General features: G+C 28.8%; 2 protein-coding genes across 6 annotated transcripts in view; one reads left to right on the top strand and one right to left on the bottom strand.

The window, feature by feature from the left end:
• Positions 1-20,737, bottom strand: part of Efa6 (Exchange factor for Arf 6) — a 35,572-nt gene extending 14,835 nt beyond the window's left edge. For 3 of the 5 annotated variants that reach the window (XM_083039458.1, XM_083039432.1, XM_083039466.1), the window contains exons 1-3: positions 19,882-20,736; positions 3,325-3,391; positions 1,635-1,688 (exon numbers count right to left, since the gene is read on the bottom strand). In XM_083039458.1, the coding sequence (XP_082895584.1) occupies positions 1,635-1,688; positions 3,325-3,391; positions 19,882-20,037 (277 nt within the window). In that variant the 5' untranslated portion in view covers positions 20,038-20,736. Of the gene's footprint in view, positions 1-1,634; positions 1,689-3,324; positions 3,392-5,281; positions 5,491-19,881 lie in introns of those variants that run through there. The other 2 variants (XM_083039440.1, XM_083039449.1) reach the window with 2 other exon arrangements.
• LOC145939829 (putative tubulin polyglutamylase TTLL9) lies at positions 6,937-15,983 on the top strand. The gene is made up of 6 exons (XM_083044461.1): positions 6,937-7,125; positions 9,482-9,771; positions 13,035-13,219; positions 14,326-14,649; positions 15,362-15,576; positions 15,726-15,983. Exons 1-6 carry the CDS (start codon positions 6,937-6,939, stop codon positions 15,978-15,980), a joined length of 1,458 nt encoding a protein of 485 aa, XP_082900587.1. The 3' UTR covers positions 15,981-15,983.
• Positions 20,738-21,321: the final 584 nt, after the last annotated feature.

Genomic DNA, 21,321 nt, shown 5'->3' with positions numbered 1-21,321 from the left:
CTATTATTATTACGGTGTCAGGTTCAAGAACACGTCGCGACGGTGTGTAATCTATCATTAGATCGCTCTCTCGATCACGAGACAGTTCATCAGCCTCTCGTGATGCATAGTGTTTGTTTTTATTTTATGTTTGGTTTTATTGTAATAAACAGCGTATGTGTATTTGCATGATATACGTTAAAAAGAAATTTTATAAAATAAGAGAGAAATATACAGGGTGGCTCATTCTAAATGACGCAGGCAAATATCTCGAAAAATATAAAAGATACGGAAAAACGTTTCAAACAAAGTTTGTGGCAAATTACATACTTTTTTAAAAACAATTATCTGTTTTCTTTACACCAATTGATTGGTCTCATTATTCCGTGCATAAAAGTATTAAGGTAAGATTACCGAAAACTGAATATTTTGCAAGATATTTTACATTTTATGTCAATAAATTGTTAACTTCAAGCCTTATATAACTCAAAAAGTACTGAGAAAAATATTTTATTATAGTGTTTTGGAAAGCTCTCGAGATAAGCTACAAGAATATGCAATGAAAAATAGTAGGTTCCATTTAAGAAATTGAAAATAACCTCCACGTGACCTTCAAACAACTATCCAAGGTCAAATCTTTGTCTTTATCTTTGTCCCCCTTGAAGCCATACAAATTTTGTTTAAAACGTTTTTTCCTTATCTTTCATATTTTTCGAGATATTTGCCCGCGTCATTTAAAATCGGCTACCCTGTATAATATTATATAGGAATAAGTATAATATTCACCTTTACACGATCAGGCCCAAAAGACTTCCGGCTGTCATATGTTGGTAAGGCCACGATCCTGAATAATCTTTAAAAAAATTTTAGCCGTCGCTGATTGTTTATTAAAAAAATTACTAACAAGTGAAAATTTAGCCATTTGAGTGAATAAAAAAAAAAATAACTGACAAACGAGATCTGTAATTGTATAGTTTACAAGCCACATAGAGATTTGCAATTATTACACGCAAAACATATTATTACGTCAAATGATATAGAATGAACCTCGTTTTCCGATCGAGAGCCGGGATTTTTTCTTTTCGGCCTGATTGTCTAAAGATAAATATTTATCGAGAAAAGTATTATATAAAAAGATAATGAAATATTAGATAAAGAAGAAAAATTCTTATTTACAGAATAAAGTTATACACACATGCGAATATAATATATATATATATATATATATATATAAAATAATATAAAAAAAATTATATTAATTTATTAATATAATTTTTTTATATTATTATATTTTATATTATTATATAATTTTATTATATATATATATATTATATTATATTTTTTATAATATAATATATATATTATATAAAAAATATTATATATATATATACATATATATATGTATATAAAATATTTAAATAATATAATTTGAATTTTAATATGAGATATATTAGCAGTTTTAATATATAGCATACACACACACACACACACAAATTAATATAATTATATGTCAATATAATTAAATATAGTTAAATTAATATATATGGACATATTAATTATTTATATATCCGTAGACAAATTATTTTGCCGTATAATAAAAAAACTAAAAGCTTCCTTAAATCGTGATCGAGTGTTATTCAAGAATTCTGACTTACCCCTTCGTAGTTTTAGAGTGACGGGATCCGAAGAGAGCCGCAAACATTTCAATACTGAAACAGATCAACAACAGAAAATGGAAAACAACTTTCAAATCTAAATCTACATTTATATACTTTTCCTCTCCTTCTCTTCTTTTTTATATTTTATGTCTTATTTTATGTATGCAAATGTGTGTTTGCGCACGTGTGTGTTATTTTAAAACATTAATAACAATTTATTTCTTCCATTAATAAATAATGTTATTTAGTAATAATATATGATCACACATTCTTACCAAATTCTATTAAATATTTATGTTGAATTATTTTCAGCAGATAATGTAAGAAAGTTTATAAAATAAAATTTATTTTGTAACAAAGACAATTTATAAGTTATAGATAATTTAAGACTCTGTATCATATATATTGAATACAATATAATAAATACAATTATATATAATATAATATAATTATTCAGTAATTAAACGAAATTATATGTTTAACAAATTATCTTACAAATTCTATTTTCTGACGTATTATCAAGTTCGATTTCGATGGTCATGTCACGATTGACGAGACTAAAATCTTGATTAATTCATTATCGTTTATATTGTATTATGTCAAATTGTGTTTCATGAATAACGTCTAATTTATGACAAAATATAAACGCAAAAAAGAAGATGGCTCTCAAAACATGCATGAAAAGATCGCATCTAGAGAATACCAAGAGTGTCCCAAAAGTACAGCAAAATAAATTTATGAAAATTTACTTATTTTGTATTATATTATTGAGACGTAATAATAATAAAAATAACAATGTTTTTCTTCAAACTTTCCTTTGATAAAGTTTTAATATAAAAGTCATTTGACAAACACAAAAATCAACATATTACAATTTGTTTTTGAGTTCTAAAACTTCAATTAAAAGTTATATCTGTAAATATATTTTTTGTTAATAATTGCTTTCTATCAAATTGTGACAGTTTTGAAATATTTGTTTCATTAATTTTTTATTTTTTGGAAAACGACTATTTTTAAAAAGCTGACGAAAATATGGTACAAAACGGTAATAAAAAGATTGGAAAGAAGATAAAATAGATTTAGAAGCACATATGTATAAATTTTTTTACGTAAAACAAAATAATATTACGAAAAAAATATTCCGCGATTGTAGTTATTTATAAATAATATTATTTGCAAAAAAGACTATCGAGGTTCAAGAATTCTTTATTCAAGCCGATTTAACAAATAGCGAAATTACAAGCATTTTAAGAAATTAGCTGGCTTGCTATCTTTTTTCGATAAATTATCATATCAATATTACATATCTATCAATATTAAAAATCTTTTAATTATATTATCTTTCTGTATTAAATAATTTCCATTGTCTGATTTTAATAATAATTAGTAATTATTTTAATTATATATTATAATCTTATTTTCATTTAATTATATATATTTATAATTAAAAGCAAAAAAAAACACGATACCAAATTTATATTAATTGCTGTTCTATATATTATAAATAATAATAAAAGAAATAATAATATTGATGCGATTCAGACACAATATTTAAATAGCAAGTAAATTTGTGTATCTTATATGTACAGGAAAAAAATTGATAATAAAATAACAAAAATTAAATTAAAAATGAATAAATTTTTATGATTTAGAGATCAATCATATAGATTTATTATAATGTTCTCACCTTCTTTCGTACTGAATCGGTTGACATCGACTTCGTTCACCCTGAGTATGACGTCACCTGCTTCAACCTGAAAATCAAGCAAAAAACAATCTTACAAAAGAGATACGTTATAAGTACATGCAATTAATGACTGCATTTATTTAATTCGATTTGCTCAACATCAATCTGTTATTATTCAATTGAGTTTATTGAAGTAATTAACAGTAATGATATTATGTTCAGTAATAATAATAATATAATAATTAAGGCTCCTGGCTCCTTTCCGATCATGTCGAAATCGTGACGTCAAAGGCGAGAAAACACACGCTAAAATTTCTTAGATGCCATTTCGAAATAAAAAAATGTTTCGATGAAACAGCACTTCAGATGTCTTTAGCACACTCTTAAAAAACCCCGAAAACTATCCTTTCCCCTTTATAATCAATCAACAGCTGTAAAATATAATATTATGAAGCCCAGTCCGTCTGGTCTTTGCACATGCGCAGTCATTCCGCATGTCAAAGTCTGATATCTCGATCATTTTACAGATGTTGATTGATTATAAAGGGAAAAGGATAGTTTTCGGGGTTTTTTAAGAGTGTGCTAAAGCCATCTGAAGTGCTGTTTAATCGAAATATCTTTTCATTAAAAAATGGCATCTAAGAATTTTCAGCGTGTGCTTTCTCGCCTCTGACGTCACAATCCAATATGGCCGCGGTGAGCACCCAGGAGCCTTAACTCTGATAATATCCCTGAATATAATAACGTACAGATATTTCTTCACATTCGTCATCAATATCTTATTATGAAATATATCCGACTACAAATGCATGCGCGTGAAAGTTTACAACCAAAGCGAGTCAAAAAAATTTAGCGAAAGGACTTTAGGACTTTATTTGCACTACCAGTTTATTTCTCTTACCACAGTTCTGTAAGATTTGTCCAATCTATAATATATACTATATACAAAAATATTCTACATTATTGCACATGAAATTATTACATACAAATATTATATAAGAAAAATAATACGTGTAAAAAAAATTAGATGTTTAATTTTTAATAATATATAGTAACTCTTGTAGAATATTAAAATAATTCAATTTTTTAAATTAAATTAATGTGTAAATTAAATAGATGTGTATACAGGGTGTCTTATTTTAAATAACGCGTTATGCTATTTTTCGGAAACCAAGGTTTCCGTCAAAAAACGTTTCATATAAAACTTTGAAAAATGAATAGTTTATTTTATCCTACATTCTGACAAACACATTTAAACAAAAAATATGAAATAACATGCTTTTGTGATAAAAAAAATTTCAATTTGCAATGTGCAACTGCATACTCTTTTTTAAAAAAAAAAAAGTAATTATGTTTTTTTACACTAATTGATTTATTTCATTATTCTATGCAGAAAATTATTAGATCACATTAACGAAAAATATTATATTTCATATTTTGTTAAAATGTGTCAAAATGAAACATAAAATATCTCGTAAACCATTCGTTTTTCAACTGTTTACTCTGAAAAATTTGTATACCAAATATTACGAGGAATGAAGTTATGTAAGAAAATTATGGTTTTGTTTAAAAAAATAATAATAATCTCAAAATCTCAAAAATATTTAAAATAAGATGCCCCCTTAAAATCAGTTTTTGTATGAAACATTTTTCGATGAAAGCCTTGGTTTTCGAAAAATAGCAGTGCGTTATTTAACATCTTGGGACACCTGTATAGGATTATAAAATGTTAATAGTATGATAAAAAATTTAAAAAAATAACAAAAGATAAAAAATAGATAAAAAAATAATTCTACAAAAAAACAATAATATCTAATACGTATCCATAATAATAACAAAGGAAATATTTTTACATATAACGTATTCATTTATATACATATAATTGTTATGTTTATTTCTTTTATTGTTACGTAAAATTTTACATGAACTTTTACGAAGTGTTACAAGAGAGATTCACCTGATAGAGCGGTATATATTCGATGTAATCGTATCTATCGTTCCGAGAGTATTTTCCTAAGAAGAAGTTAAGAGGTTGCAAGCAACACGACAGACAAAATGCGAATTTGGGCATTCAAAACACCTTCGATACACCTTACAGAACGATTTTAAAGTCTACAATCTGTATTTGACACTGAAAGTGCACCGACGACTAGAGATGGACAAAATGCGACTAATTGAATGCGAGTTGGAAAATACAGGATCTCGGCCAGTGGCCAATTATATTTTCAGACTCGCAATGACATTGACTTTCCTTAAGCCAATCTCCAATGAGCTATGAGTGAGTTATGTATATGAATATACAGGGTGAACAAAAATTGTTGAAGCCTCTTAAAACTATGCATTTTCAAAAAATGTGACAGACAAAAGTGCGGTTTAAAAAGGTTTATTTATTAAGTTTATTAGTTTGACCTCGAATGACCGCCAAGATCAGAACAAGGTCTTGAATTTTTTAAATGGAACCACCCTATTTTTTTTTACATAAATTGATTCCTCGTAATATTTGGCATAAAAAGTTATAAGAATAGGATGGCCAAAAAGTGAATAGTTTACGAGATATTTTATACTTTAAGGCTCCTGCATACTCGATTGCCAAGTCCGTAAAATTTGTACGACAGCGCCACATTTGGCAAAACTATAAACTATAAAACGTGAAAATGACATAAATTATTCTTGCGACTTACAGCGTCATTTATCATTTTAGTGCAGTGTTTCTATTTTTAAAATATTTGTTATAGTGTTAAAATATACCGAAGACTCTCGTTTTGTTATAATTTAATTTGTAAAAGCAAATATTTATTTAATTTCGATACCTGTCAAACAGCGGGTTTTCGTCCTTGATTAGGCTCAATTCAATTCGAGATATACAATGTTATTTATTGCTTACCCAAACAAAAGGTAAGTTTTCAGTATATTTTACAAGTCGGTTCTATCGGTTACAAACCCTATTTTATTGAAAAACATTTTTATTTTAGCGTAAGTCGCAAGAATTTTCATCGTATATTTTCTCGCTTCTGACGTCATCAATTCAAGATGGCTGCAGTGAGTATGCAGGAGCCTTAATTCGACATAATCTTATATAAACTATGAAATATCTCGTAACATAATTCATTTTTCAATAATCTTATCTCAATACTGTTTTATGTACAAAATAATGAGAGGCTCAATTAATGTAAAGAAAACACGTAGTTATTTTCAAGAAAAAATAGGTAAATTGCAACTAGCAGCTTTTTTTCGAAATATGTGAATTGCAACTATGTAGCAGCTTTTTTTCGAAAATGTAGTTTTCGTAAAATTAAGGGGTTTCAATAGGGATTTTTGTGCATCCTGTATACAGGAATCAATTAATAAAATGTTTTGGAATTAAAAATTTATAATTAAAAAGATATTATAAAATTCTTGGAAAGATCGAATTAATATATAAAATAATATTAATATATTATATTATATATTAATTCGATTATATATTAATTCGACCCAATATTAATATATAAAATAAAAATTTGAATTTACAATTTAAAGCACAAAGACGAATCGAATTTCTCGAGACACGCTATATTAACGAATAAATGCGAATCATTCTCAATATGTCTAAATAAGTTCTTCCGACAAGTCATGAATAACAGACAGGAAATACCGGAAAAACTGCGAGTTATTTCCTCGGGGATGACCAAATTATCCCGTAAAGAAAAAAATTCTTGTGACTCAAAGAAGAAGCAGGACGATGAAGACAAAATCGTCAAATTCCGCTGTGATTTCTCTTCGACTCAGCTCAAGGTGATGTTGGCAAGAGGTTGGACCCAGGTAATTTAATCAAGTTTTTAATGTACCCCATAGAATCTATTTCATTCAATAAAAAGAGAAAAGAAATAGAGAGAAAGAAAAGAGACATTTATTAAAAACATGTGCGGAGGAATAGAAGAGGAGAAAAGATTTTAACATATTAGTTTATTTTATATAAGGAATTTTAACCTTTTTATTTATTGCATTATTAATTACACAATTATAGTCTTTTAGACTAGGGCCATCCTCATATACAGAGTGTCCCATTTTAAATGAGCCAGGCAAATATCTCAAAAAATATGAAAGATACGGAAAAACGGTTCAGACAAAAGTTGTTTGGTTCGAAGGGGAACATAAGATGGTACCATTAATATGACCTTGGATAATCGTTTGAAAGTCACATGAAGGTCACCTTTAATTTCTTAAATGAAAATCCCTATTTTTCAATGCATATTCTTGTAGCTCATTTTAGAAGAGGAGAAAAGATTTTAACATATTAGTTTATTTTATATAAGGAATTTTAACCTTTTTATTTATTGCATTATTAATTACACAATTATAGTCTTTTAGACTAGGGCCATCCTCATATACAGAGTGTCCCATTTTAAATGAGCCAGGCAAATATCTCAAAAAATATGAAAGATACGGAAAAACGGTTTAGACAAAAGTTGTTTGGTTCGAAGGGGAACATAAGATGGTACCATTAATATGACCTTGGATAATCGTTTGAAAGTCACATGAAGGTCACCTTTAATTTCTTAAATGGAAATCCCTATTTTTCAATGCATATTCTTGTAGCTCATTTTAGAAGAGGAGAAAAGATTTTAACATATTAGTTTATTTTATATAAGGAATTTTAACCTTTTTATTTATTGCATTATTAATTACACAATTATAGTCTTTTAGACTAGGGCCATCCTTATATACAGAGTGTCCCATTTTAAATGAGCCAGGCAAATATCTCAAAAAATATGAAAGATACGGAAAAACGGTTCAGACAAAAGTTGTTTGGTTCGAAGGGGAACATAAGATGGTACCATTAATATGACCTTGGATAATCATTTGAAAGTCACATGAAGGTCACCTTTAATTTCTTAAATGGAAATCCCTATTTTTCAATGCATATTCTTGTAGCTCATTTTAAGAGCTTGCCAAAACACTATAATAAAGTTTTTTTTCGTTAAGTATTTGAGTTATGAAGCTTGAAAGATACAGTATTTTGACATGACATACAAAATATTTTGTAAAACATTCAGTTTTCGGTAATCTTACCTTAATGCTTTTATGCACAGAATAATGAGACCAATCGATTAGTGTAAAGAAAATGCATAATTATTTTTAAGAAAAAATGTAAATTGTATACATTTTCTTAAAAATAACTATGCGTTTTCTTTATTGATTTGTCTAATTATTTTATGCATAAAAGTATTAAAGTAAAATTATCGAAAACTGAATGTTTTACAAGATATTTTATATTTTATGTCAAAATACTGTAAAAGCATTACAATTCGAAAAGCTGAATGAAAAAATACTTTATTATAGCGTTTTGAAAAGCTCTCGAGATAAGCTACAAAAATGTGCAATCAAAAATAGAGGTTTCCATTAAAAAATTCAAAATAAATTTAACAATGCTATTTATAGTCACACTAACATTATACTATTTAATGCGTCACTTAAAGCCTTATAACTTTAATTCGGAACATTTTTCAAAAAGCCTTTGTTTTCGAAATATTTGACTGTTGCAGGACTTTAGGGACACCCTGTATATTTATTACATTGTTTTTAGGAGGAATATAAATACCGTGAAGTTGATATATTTTATTTTTTCTTTTTAAGACAATATACAGGGTGTTTCTTAAACATATGTCAAAAATTTAAGGGATGATTTCTTGGGTCATTTTATGAATAAATTTATATCTTTGATGATTTTTTGAAAATTGTTTTGTTTTGAAGATACAAGGCGATAAAAATTTATAAGAAAATAATTAATATCTGTAAGAGTTATTAAATGTAGTGTTCAAAGAACTTCTTTATTGTCGTTATCAGTGATGCCAGAAAATATTGTATTGATAAAAATTAAAAATATTGTATTTCTTGTAAATTTTTATCGCCCTGTATCTTCGAAACAAAGCGATTTTCGAAAAATTATCAGAGGTATAAATTTTCAAAATGACCTCAGGAATCACCTTTTGTATTTTTGACATATGTTTAAGAAACACCCTGTATACGTATATACATATATTAAAGATTTTTTAGAAGGGTGAGATAGAGAGAGAGTGAGGGGGGGGGAGGGGTAATCTTATTAAAATCATAAATTAATTCATATGCACAATGAAAGAGAGAGTAACTGGAGTGTTGTTTTTCTTTGCTTTTCGAGATAGTCGATTCCGAAGATATCAGCTGGCATCTGTGGTGGTGCGATACGGGCGACGTCTTACGACAGGCTTTGGACGGCGAGCGGAAAAAACTGCTTCCTCACCAGCGGGTACCGCATTTCCGCAACCATTATGAGCTCACGCGTAAAAACTACTTGTGCCGCAATCTCAAACGTTACAAGAAAGCCCTCACGAGGGCCGGAAAAATAGCCGAGGCTCGCATCTGCGAAGTTATGCCTGTGACCTTCGAGCTGCCCAGCGATTATCGGATGTTCGTCGAAGAATATCACAAGTAGAATTACTTATTCTATGATTTATTATTAATTAAATCTTAATTAATCACCATTAATTTTGATTTATTTCAAATTTGATTATTAATTTTAATTAAAAATATCCTATTCCAACTAATTGACTTTAATTTAATATCCTCTTTTTATCTTAATATTATATCGTATTAGAAACTTTTGTTTTTTTGTTCTAAGAAATGGATGGAAAAAAACAGAAAATGAGTAGGTATTGATATTATTCGTCTATAATAAAGTATCAAAATAGATATACACGTATGTAGATAGATTAGATAGAAACGCATGTTAGATAAGCTTTTTTATCGCTTAAATATTTATTTCAAAAATATTATAATATTTTTTTATATATATCTCAACTGCATAAATTATTTCTATAATAATTTTTTTCTGCTATAGCATCAAACGCTTTCATAGTTGTATATTTGTTACATAACATATATATTCATATTTAAAAATCATAGGAAAATCATAGAAAATTTGATTTACAATATTACAAAAATTGTAAATCAAACTTTCCATGATTTTCCTATAATTTTTAAATATGAATATATATGTTATATAACAAATGTAAACAAATATACAACTATGAAAACGTTTAATGCTATAAATAGAAAAAAATTACCTACAGAAATAATTTATAAAATTACAATTTCATATTCGTATTCAAATAATAAATAGAAAAAAAATATTCAAGACACATAAATAAGATTGTCAAATTTTGTGATTTAAATACGAGATTATAATCAGTGTGATAAAAAAATCGCAGGCAACGCGGGGCTATATGGGCTTAAATATTTATTTCAAAAATATTATATTTTTTTATGTATATCTCAACTGCATAAATTATTTCTATAATAATTTTTTTCTGCTATAGCATCAAACGCTTTCATAGTTGTATATTTGTTACATAACATATATATTCATATTTAAAAATCATAGGAAAATCATAGAAAATTTGATTTACAATATTACAAAAATTGTAAATCAAACTTTCCATGATTTTCCTATAATTTTTAAATATGAATATATATGTTATATAACAAATGTAAACAAATATACAACTATGAAAACGTTTAATGCTATAAATAGAAAAAAATTACCTACAGAAATAATTTATAAAATTACAATTTCATATTCGTATTCAAATAATAAATAGAAAAAAAATATTCAAGACACATAAATAAGATTGTCAAATTTTGTGATTTAAATACGAAATTATAATCAGTGTGATAAAAAAATCGCAGGCAACGCGGGGCTATATGTTATGTAACAAATATACAACTATGAAAGCGTTTGATGCTATAGCAGAAAAAAATTATTATAGAAATAATTTATGCAGTTGAGATATACATAAAAAAATATAATATTTATTTCAAAAATATTATATTTTTTTATGTATATCTCAACTGCATAAATTATTTCTATAATAATTTTTTTCTGCTATAGCATCAAACGCTTTCATAGTTGTATATTTGTTACATAACATATATATTCATATTTAAAAATCATAGGAAAATCATAGAAAATTTGATTTACAATATTACAAAAATTGTAAATCAAACTTTCTATGATTTTCCTATAATTTTTAAATATGAATATATATGTTATGTAACAAATGTAAACAAATGTACAACTATGAAAACGTTTAATGCTATAAATAGAAAAAAATTACCTACAGAAATAATTTATAAAATTACAACTTCATATTCGTATTCAAATAATAAATAGAAAAAAAATATTCAAGACACATAAATAAGATTGTCAAATTTTGTGATTTAAATACGAGATTATAATCAGTGTGATAAAAAAATCGCAGGCAACGCGGGGCTATATGGGCTTAAATATTTATTTCAAAAATATTATATTTTTTTATGTATATCTCAACTGCATAAATTATTTCTATAATAATTTTTTTCTGCTATAGCATCAAACGCTTTCATAGTTGTATATTTGTTACATAACATATATATTCATATTTAAAAATCATAGGAAAATCATAGAAAATTTGATTTACAATATTACAAAAATTGTAAATCAAACTTTCCATGATTTTCCTATAATTTTTAAATATGAATATATATGTTATATAACAAATGTAAACAAATATACAACTATGAAAACGTTTAATGCTATAAATAGAAAAAAATTACCTACAGAAATAATTTATAAAATTACAATTTCATATTCGTATTCAAATAATAAATAGAAAAAAAATATTCAAGACACATAAATAAGATTGTCAAATTTTGTGATTTAAATACGAGATTATAATCAGTGTGATAAAAAAATCGCAGACAACGCGGGGCTATATGGGCTTAAATATTTATTTCAAAAATATTATATTTTTTTATGTATATCTCAACTGCATAAATTATTTCTATAATAATTTTTTTCTGCTATAGCATCAAACGCTTTCATAGTTGTATATTTGTTACATAACATATATATTCATATTTAAAAATCATAGGAAAATCATAGAAAATTTGATTTACAATATTACAAAAATTGTAAATCAAACTTTCCATGATTTTCCTATAATTTTTAAATATGAATATATATGTTATATAACAAATGTAAACAAATATACAACTATGAAAACGTTTAATGCTATAAATAGAAAAAAATTACCTACAGAAATAATTTATAAAATTACAATTTCATATTCGTATTCAAATAATAAATAGAAAAAAAATATTCAAGACACATAAATAAGATTGTCAAATTTTGTGATTTAAATACGAGATTATAATCAGTGTGATAAAAAAATCGCAGGCAACGCGGGGCTATATGGGCTTAAATATTTATTTCAAAAATATTATATTTTTTTATGTATATCTCAACTGCATAAATTATTTCTATAATAATTTTTTTCTGCTATAGCATCAAACGCTTTCATAGTTGTATATTTGTTACATAACATATATATTCATATTTAAAAATCATAGGAAAATCATAGAAAATTTGATTTACAATATTACAAAAATTGTAAATCAAACTTTCCATGATTTTCCTATAATTTTTAAATATGAATATATATGTTATATAACAAATGTAAACAAATATACAACTATGAAAACGTTTAATGCTATAAATAGAAAAAAATTACCTACAGAAATAATTTATAAAATTACAATTTCATATTCGTATTCAAATAATAAATAGAAAAAAAATATTCAAGACACATAAATAAGATTGTCAAATTTTGTGATTTAAATACGAGATTATAATCAGTGTGATAAAAAAATCGCAGGCAACGCGGGGCTATATGGATCGTCAAACCAGCAGCGAGGTCTCGAGGCAAAGGCATCTTTTTGTTCAGGAAGCTGAAGGATCTGGCAGAATGGAAAAGTAGAGAGACCAAGTCGCAACAGTCGGGAACTCCAACTGAGATTTATGTTGTTCAGAGATATATAGATAATCCTTATCTCGTCGCAGGTTTGAGTTTAAATCTTCTAATGCGATATTATGTTTCATTAATATGTCAATATGTTAATTGTAATAATTATAACTTTAACACATATCCTGTGTGTGTATGTTTGTGCACATGATAATTTTTTTAATATTATATTAAATATGTGCGTGCATGTATTTTTTTTCTCATCAAATTGCTCTAATAATATAATAAATATGTAAATATACATAATATAAATGCTCTAATATAAATAAATATCTAAATAGAGCAGATAAGATACTGAAAAAAACATAGCATACTTTAATTTTTAATTTTATTTTGCACAATTAATGGTAAATGTTACTAATTAAGTCTCAAGATTGCCACTAAAATGATTTTAAACATTGTTAATTGTATTATCGATATTATTATCGATCATTACAAATTAATTTTAAAAATTGCATTAAGTTCTCAAGATTGTGAAAAATTACTTAATTGATATTAATATTAAACTGTTTCAATTTGATTTTATTTGTCTCAGAACTTTCAAACATTATTGTTCTACATATAAGATGTTTCTAAATAAATGCGAAAAATTTTAGATGATTTTATGAAAAAATAAAAGAAATAAAAAAGTTTTTAAAGGAGTCAAGCTTTCTAACGCATATTTTTAGATGATTACATTTCGGTCGATTAAAAAGTTCTAATAAAAATTTAAATTAGGGGTTGTTAGTTCCATAGGGATTGTTAGTTCCATTCCCTTATAACGATACGATTAAAAAGTTCTAATAAAAATATAAATTAGGGGTTATTAGTTCCATAGGGGTTGTTAGTTCCATTCCCTTATAACGATACGGGAAGATTAAAAAATTATTAATAAATATCCTTTTTACTAGAGAAAAATATCCACTAATTTCATTTTTTTAACTTGTCCAAAATTTTAGAAAAAAAATTGAAAACCTAATTTTCACCTCCCCCTTTGGAGAAGTGTAATTCTTCAGGGAAGATACAGGGAGAAATATATGTTTATATGAAAAACCTCCCCTTAATTTTCGACAAAGAATTATTTCCTAAAACTTTTCGCATTCATTTAGAAACACCCTGTATATCATCTCCATTCAACAACGGAGAATAAATTTTTTGATTTTAGGGCGAAAATTCGACTTGCGTATATACGTGTTAGTGACTTCATTTCACCCTCTGAAGGTATGGTTAGCTAGAGAAGGTTTTGCTCGTTTATGTAGCCGATTATTCGATCTGGAAAATATTGAAGACAACAGAGTACACTTGACGAATATGGCGATACAACTGAAGGCCGGTCAAAATGTTGAAAATGTCCCTTTAATAGAAAATCAAAATGGGAAATGGGATGATAAGTGGGATGGTTGCAAATGGGCTTTATGCAAACTCAAAGATTATTTAATAGCTGAACACGGAACGGAGGTAGTTGAAAACTTGATGCAACGTATCACAGGTAACTCATAGTGATATTATTTTGTTATAAAGAAAATATGTAATAATTATAAAATAATAATCTATAAACAAATTATAAAATTACTAATATAATAATATTTTATAAATATGTGTATCGATCGTTTTATATTATTCATCCCGTATATTTTCGAAAAAAAAAAAAAATATTTCAGACAAAAGTTAGGTTCAAAAAAGTCTATTTACTAGGCGTATCAGTCTGACCTTGGATGACGCCATCAAGGTCACCTTGATTTTTTTTAATGGAACCACCCTATTTTTTTTTATTACATAAATCGATTCCTCGTAATATTCGGCATAAAAAGTTATAAGGGTAAGATGACTAAAAAATGAATATATTTTTATGTATACCCTTAGTGTCAAATTTAGGTATAAAATATCTCGTAAACTATTCATTTTTTGGTCATCTTATCCTTATAACTTTTTATGTCGAATATTACGAGGAATCAATATTTATGTCCAAAAGATTAGTTCCATTTAAAAAATTCAAGGTGACCTTGTCCTGATCTTGACGGCGTCATCCAAGGTCAAACTGATAAGCCCAGTAAATAAACTTTTTAAAACCCTATAACTTTTGCCTAACATTTTTTCGAAAACGCGTAGTTTTCGTACAACTAAAGGGTCACTACAACTAAAGTTTCAACGCTTTTTTGTGTACATTCCATATATTTCTACTTGTATTTATACCTATTTAGGCGTAATAATGGCAAGCCTACTGGCAGTGCAGCCAGCCATGATGCAGGATCGCAACTGTTTCGAGCTCTACGGCTACGACGTGTTGCTCGACGATGATCTGCGACCTTGGCTGCTGGAAGTCAACGCGTCCCCCGCCTTAACAGGCACCGACAACGAGGACCACCGCCTCAAGTTCGACCTGATCGACGACGTCCTCAACGTCCTCGACTTTGAGGTACAACCAATTTTTTTACAATGGAGAAAAAAATTGCGCGTATGTGTGATATAAAAACATTTTGTTTTAATAAAAATATTTTTATATGAAAGTCTTAACGAAAAGAAGGATATTTTGCACAAATAAATCGATAATTCTTCTCTGGGAAGGGTCGCTTCAGCGGTCGCGAGACCAGAATCGGAGGGCTAGATCTGCTCTGGGATGACGGGCCAGTTTGGACCAGCTGTCCTTATTTCGAGGTTCACACGGAAACGATACTTAACGAGGCTCTTAAGAGGCTTAATATCTTCCTCGGAACGATTAACGATCGTCAAAAACAGCTTTCTTTATTAAAGAGTCAGCTGATCGAACAACGTAAAACGAACCAAAATCAGTCTTCTATGGTGCAATATTGTTTGAAGTGAAATAAAGATAAACAAGTTTTAAAAAGCGTCAATGTTTTTTAATTAAAAAATTAATTTTATAATTTACCGCTTTAATTAAGGCTCCTGGCTCCTTGTCGACCATGTCGAAATCGTGACGTCAGAGGCGAGAAAACACACGCTAAAATTTCTTAGATGCCATTTCGAAATAAAAATATATTTCGATGAAACAGCACTTCAGATGGCTTTAGCACATTCTTAAAAAACCCCGAAAACTATCCTTTCCCCTTTATAATCAATCAACAGCTGTAAAATGTAATATTATGAAGCCCAATCCGTCTGGTCTTTGCACATGCGCAGACATTCCGCATGTCAAAGTCTGATATCTCGATCATTTTACAGCTGTTGATTAATTATAAAGGGAAAAGGATAGTTTTCGAGGTTTTTTAAGAGTGTGCTAAAGCCATCTGAAGTGCTGTTTAATTGAAATATCTTTTCATTAAAAAATGGCATCTAAGAATTTTCAGCGTGTGCTTTCTCGCTTCTGACGTCACAATCCAATATGGCCGCGGTGAGCACCCAGGAGCCTTAATTAATTTTTCTAATTTTATTTTTCTCTAATATCTGTGTCTAAATATTTTTTAAGTGTTCCCAATCTTTCGTAACATTACTGGTGGACGCATTTTTATTAAAAATTCATAAAATTGAGGAATTAATATTATAAATAAAAAATTTTTTCATACACTTTATAGCAACTAAATTTAATTTCATATTTTTGACAGAAATTAATTTTAATTTACTGTTTCAGTTATTCAAATTGTGTCTCAATTTCTCTCTCTGCGAAAAATTATTTATAAAACTTTTGATCAATTATTAAAAAATTATTGCCAAATTATTCGCGAAACTGTGTCGCCATGCAGAAAGAATGCAGCTGGTGCAGCTCTTGCTTTTATATACATCGTTCATCTCTTGCCTTCGTCATTTTTTCTTCGTTTCCAACGTCAAAACTAAATTTAGCCAAAGACTAAATGTGCAACTTCATAATCCCATTTTCCATTCCATCGTATCAAAATATTCATTTAGTTAGGTATTCATTTGTTTATTTATAATGATAGAAAGTAGTCGCGTATTTAGTTACGTTTATTAATCTATTTTTCCTGCATTTAATAGAAACGTTTGGTAATTATTTTAAGTTTGTTATTTTAAATTTATATTTATGTGTCATTTTCCGTCATTTAGAAATTTTTTTAAAAATTAATTATTGAATATTGCTAAGTAATGTTATCAATTTAGTAGAAACTTTATTTAAGGCTCCTGGTACCTTGCCGATCATGTCGGAATCGTGACGTCAGAGGCGAGAAAACACACGCTATTTTTTTTTAGATGCCATTTCTAAATAAAAACATATTTGCATAAAATAACACTTAAGATCTCTTTAATACACTTCTAAAAAACGCCGAAAACTATCTTTTTCCCTTTATAATCAATCAACAGCTGTAAAATGTAATATTATGAGGCCCAGTCCTTCTGGTCTTTGCACATGCGCAGTCATTCCGCATGTCAAAGTCTGATATCTCGATCATTTTAGGGTTGTTGATTGACTGTCAAGGGAAAAGAATAGTTTTCGGCGTTTTTTTAGAAGTGTATTAAAGAGATCTTAAGTGTTATTTTATGCAAATATGTTTTTATTTAGAAATGGCATCTAAAAAAAAAATAGCGTGTGTTTTCTCTGACGTCACAATTCCAATATGGCCGCGGTGAGCACCCAGGAGCCTTAAGAATTGAGAATTTTATTCGAAAAATAAAATTCTGTGTAAATATAATAATTTTATTTAAGAGAATATAAAAGCAGAAAGCTTTTAGTTTTTAATATTAATTTAAATTGAATATTTATAAAAAAATTAATATAATATTTAAAAAATTACAAACAAATAATTCTCTAAATTTCTCAATTTTTTAGTAAACTCCCGAGCAACAAATTATACGAAAATTGATAAAAATGCTAGTGTAACAAATATTGTTAATTTACTAATTATATTATATTAGGGATTTATTACATAAAGGATAAAAAATTCAAGGAAACGTAATAAAGCAATATTGTATTGTAACAGAACGTCGAGTTTAGAACCGAAATATATAACGCAAAGCATTTTTTCCCCACTCAAGTATCGTTGATTGTTTAGGATGTACTTAGGACTGATCGATTTTTATCCCTGTGTATCAAGCGTGTTTTAAAGAAGAACAAATCGAAGAACAGCATCGTGTCGTCCTCTTGAAAAGTGCCAGAGTGCACTCTTTACATTCACACACTCTTTCTCTTTATAGATGCATAGTGTTCCGAAGATACATAGCCGCAATCAATACTCGCGATGCATTCCAAGGATACTCTTTTAAAAAAAAAGAAAAAAGAAAAAAGGAAACAGGATTATTCCATCAGCTGATCGAACTGTCAATTTTCTAGTCGATATTAATGTATTTTAACATTAGCGAGAATAACATTTTCTCTTAGATCAACATAATGTCACTTTGTAGAATTCGTCTTTATGACAACTTAATTTTTATCTTTTTTTTTTATTTGTTCAATCTTTTACTTCAAATTTCTTTATTTTAATGCTCAGATTTGTTTATTTTTAAGATTTTCAATACAAATTAATATCCTACATTATACTTATATTATAATTGTGTTTTTATTTATATTATATATTTATAATATGTATAATATACAGGGTGTCCTATAGTATTGCAACAGTAAAATATCTCGAAAACAAAGACTTTTTGAAAAAGTAATGTTAGTGTGACTATAAATAAATAGCATTGTTAAATTTACTTTGAAATTTTTTAATGGAAACCCCTATTTTTGATTGCACATTCTTATAGCTTATCTTTTCAAAACACTATAATAAAGTATTTTTTTCATTCAGTGCTTTTCGAATTATAATGCTTGAAGTTTACAGTATTTTTTTTTTGACATAAAATACAAAATATCTTGTAAAACATTCAGTTTTCGGTAATCTTAATATTTTTATGCTTAAAATAATTAGACAAATCAATTGGTGTAAAATGCGCATAGTTATTTGTAAGAAAATATATATTACAATTTGCAAACATATTTTTTCTTAAAAACAATTATTTCTTTTACACATTGATTGGTCTCATTATTCTTTGCATAAAAGTATTAAGATAAGATTACGAAAACTGAATGTTTGACAAGATATTTTGTATTTTATGCCAAAATACTGTATCTTTCAAGCTTCATTATAATTCGAAAAATACTTGACGGAAAAAAAAAATTATAGCGTTTTGAAAAACTCTTAAGATAAGCTACATAAATAGGGGTTTCCATTAAAAAATTTATTATAGTCACACTAATGTTACTATTTATTTATTTGAAACATTTTTCTCAAAAAGCCTTTGTTTTCGAGATATTAATTGTTGCAGGACTTTTGGGACATCCTGTATATACAATATACATATTATATATATTTGTTTATACATATATGTAATATATATTATTTATATACTTATAAGAATTATTTCTCCTCTCTCTTGTATCATATGCACGAAATCAACATCACGGAAAATTACAGCTTTTCGTTGACCATTTGCAATTTAATTTTCTCATACTAAAGTGACAAAAACAACTTTATTAAATCGTTTATTGTTAAGAGTCAATGTTTTTGTCGAAAAAGTGTGCGACAGGTAACTAGCAAAATCGCATCACGAATTTCATTCATTCGCCGGATAATCTTTCAACTATGGACACACACAACCCTCGGAAAAAAAAAAAAAAAACACATGCGCGCGCGAAGATCGATCTTACTCGAATTGTTTATCCGTACGGATCAATTTCCTATACGTTCGTTAAATGAAAATCGACCTTACGGCAAAAAAAAAAAAAAAAAAAAAAAAAAAATACTGGACTCTCTCGATCGCTCCATCTTACCTTGCCGCTGTTGGCAGCCGGTGAATTCTCGACGATGTCGTAGATAACGTGGGCGGCCGGCAGCCCCGCCGACGCCGAGGTGCCGAGCAACGAGAAGCCGAACGAGCCACCGGAGTCGCCGCGGCACAGGGTGACCAGCAGCTCCTCCTCAGCCATCGCGGCACATTGATCCTCACCTCCTCCTCGCTGTCATCTGCCCGTGCGTCACGTTTCTTCTCCCTGTCTCGCACTCACTCGCACTCACTCGGCCGCACTCACTCGCGAGAGAAGAAAAAGAGATCCGAATCGCGCGAGGGATCTTTTATTCCCCCGGATAGTCCTCTCCGCCGTTCTGTCACTCGGCGACGACGACGGCGACGTACCTATCCCTCGGGCGCACGCACACCCACGCGCGGGACGGGGAGGCGCCCTCCCCCCTTCCTCGCGCCGCACTGCGAAACGATCGTCGGCCGCGTTCGTTCTCTCTCGCTCCCATTCGACGCCGAGGAGGGAGGAAGGGAGGGAAGAGGAAGGCGGAGAGACGATAGCGCCGCTCGAGGTAGAGAGGTTCACACTGTTCGCGCGGACGATACGTCGTTTCCTCGGAAGAGGAGATTGAAATAATCGAGGCGAAGGGTACGGATGGATGGGGTACGTCGGTTACATATTTTCCAGTGAACCAACGACACGAGAGACGACGCCGCGAAAGATAAAGAGAGAAAGAGAGGCAGAAGTGTGTATCGGAAACAAATCTCTCCCCGTCTGGCCGGCAAATACCTCGCGACTGATTGAACGAACGTGGCGGCGCCACTTTCGCGCGAACCACCGGTCCTTCACCTCGTTACCTCCGTATCTATATCCTCGTTACGAATCGTCGCGCCATCTATCAATGACAGGAGTTGTATTGAACTGCGTTAGAATGAAAGTTCTGCTTTACCGACTGACGGTAAGTACACTATTGACTGATGATAACACTAGTTTACCGCCAAAAATTATTTTAAACCAAAGTGTTTCTAAAGGTGCCTTTTCATGCTGACGCTCGACGCTCATTTTTAGCGTCAAAAGACGTCACGTGACCAAAAATAAAGATACCAATTCGTCAATTTTGGTCACGTGACGTCTTTTGCCGCTAAAAATGAGCGTCGAGCGTCAGCATGAAAAGGCACCTTTATAGATTTTTGAGTGCTGAAAACGACGCCGTAAACCAAATTTTACTAATACGTCAGATTTCCAAAATAATTGAAGTTTAATGTGTAAAAAATGGCTTTTTTTTGCGATATTTAAGAATTTTTTATAATAGAAAAGTTATCTGAAAAGTCTGAATAAATATATCATAAGAATGTATTATTCATCCCTTATAAAATGCATTTTTTTATTTCAATATCTTTTTACTATCTTATGAAAGATTAAAGCTACGGGAACTCATATATATGGAGATGCTCATCCTGATAAAAAAAGATT

The sequence above is a fragment of the Prenolepis imparis genome, unplaced genomic scaffold, assembly GCF_030444845.1.
Source record: "Prenolepis imparis isolate NDT839.2.m4 unplaced genomic scaffold, iyPreImpa1.0 SCAF_1, whole genome shotgun sequence".
Lineage (NCBI taxonomy): Eukaryota > Metazoa > Arthropoda > Insecta > Hymenoptera > Formicidae > Prenolepis > Prenolepis imparis.
The sequence above is the reverse complement of the archived record's forward strand: the minus strand, read 5'-3'. Positions and strand labels throughout refer to the sequence as shown.

Coding starts and splice junctions, on each gene's coding strand:
- LOC145939829 (XM_083044461.1), top strand. CDS start 6,937: ATGAATAACAGACAGGAAATACCGGAAAAACTGCGAGTTATTTCCTCG. Junction 13,220..14,325: donor TAATCCTTATCTCGTCGCAG/GTTTGAGTTTAA, acceptor TTTTGATTTTAG/GGCGAAAATTCGACTTGCGT. Junction 14,650..15,361: donor CTTGATGCAACGTATCACAG/GTAACTCATAGT, acceptor ATACCTATTTAG/GCGTAATAATGGCAAGCCTA.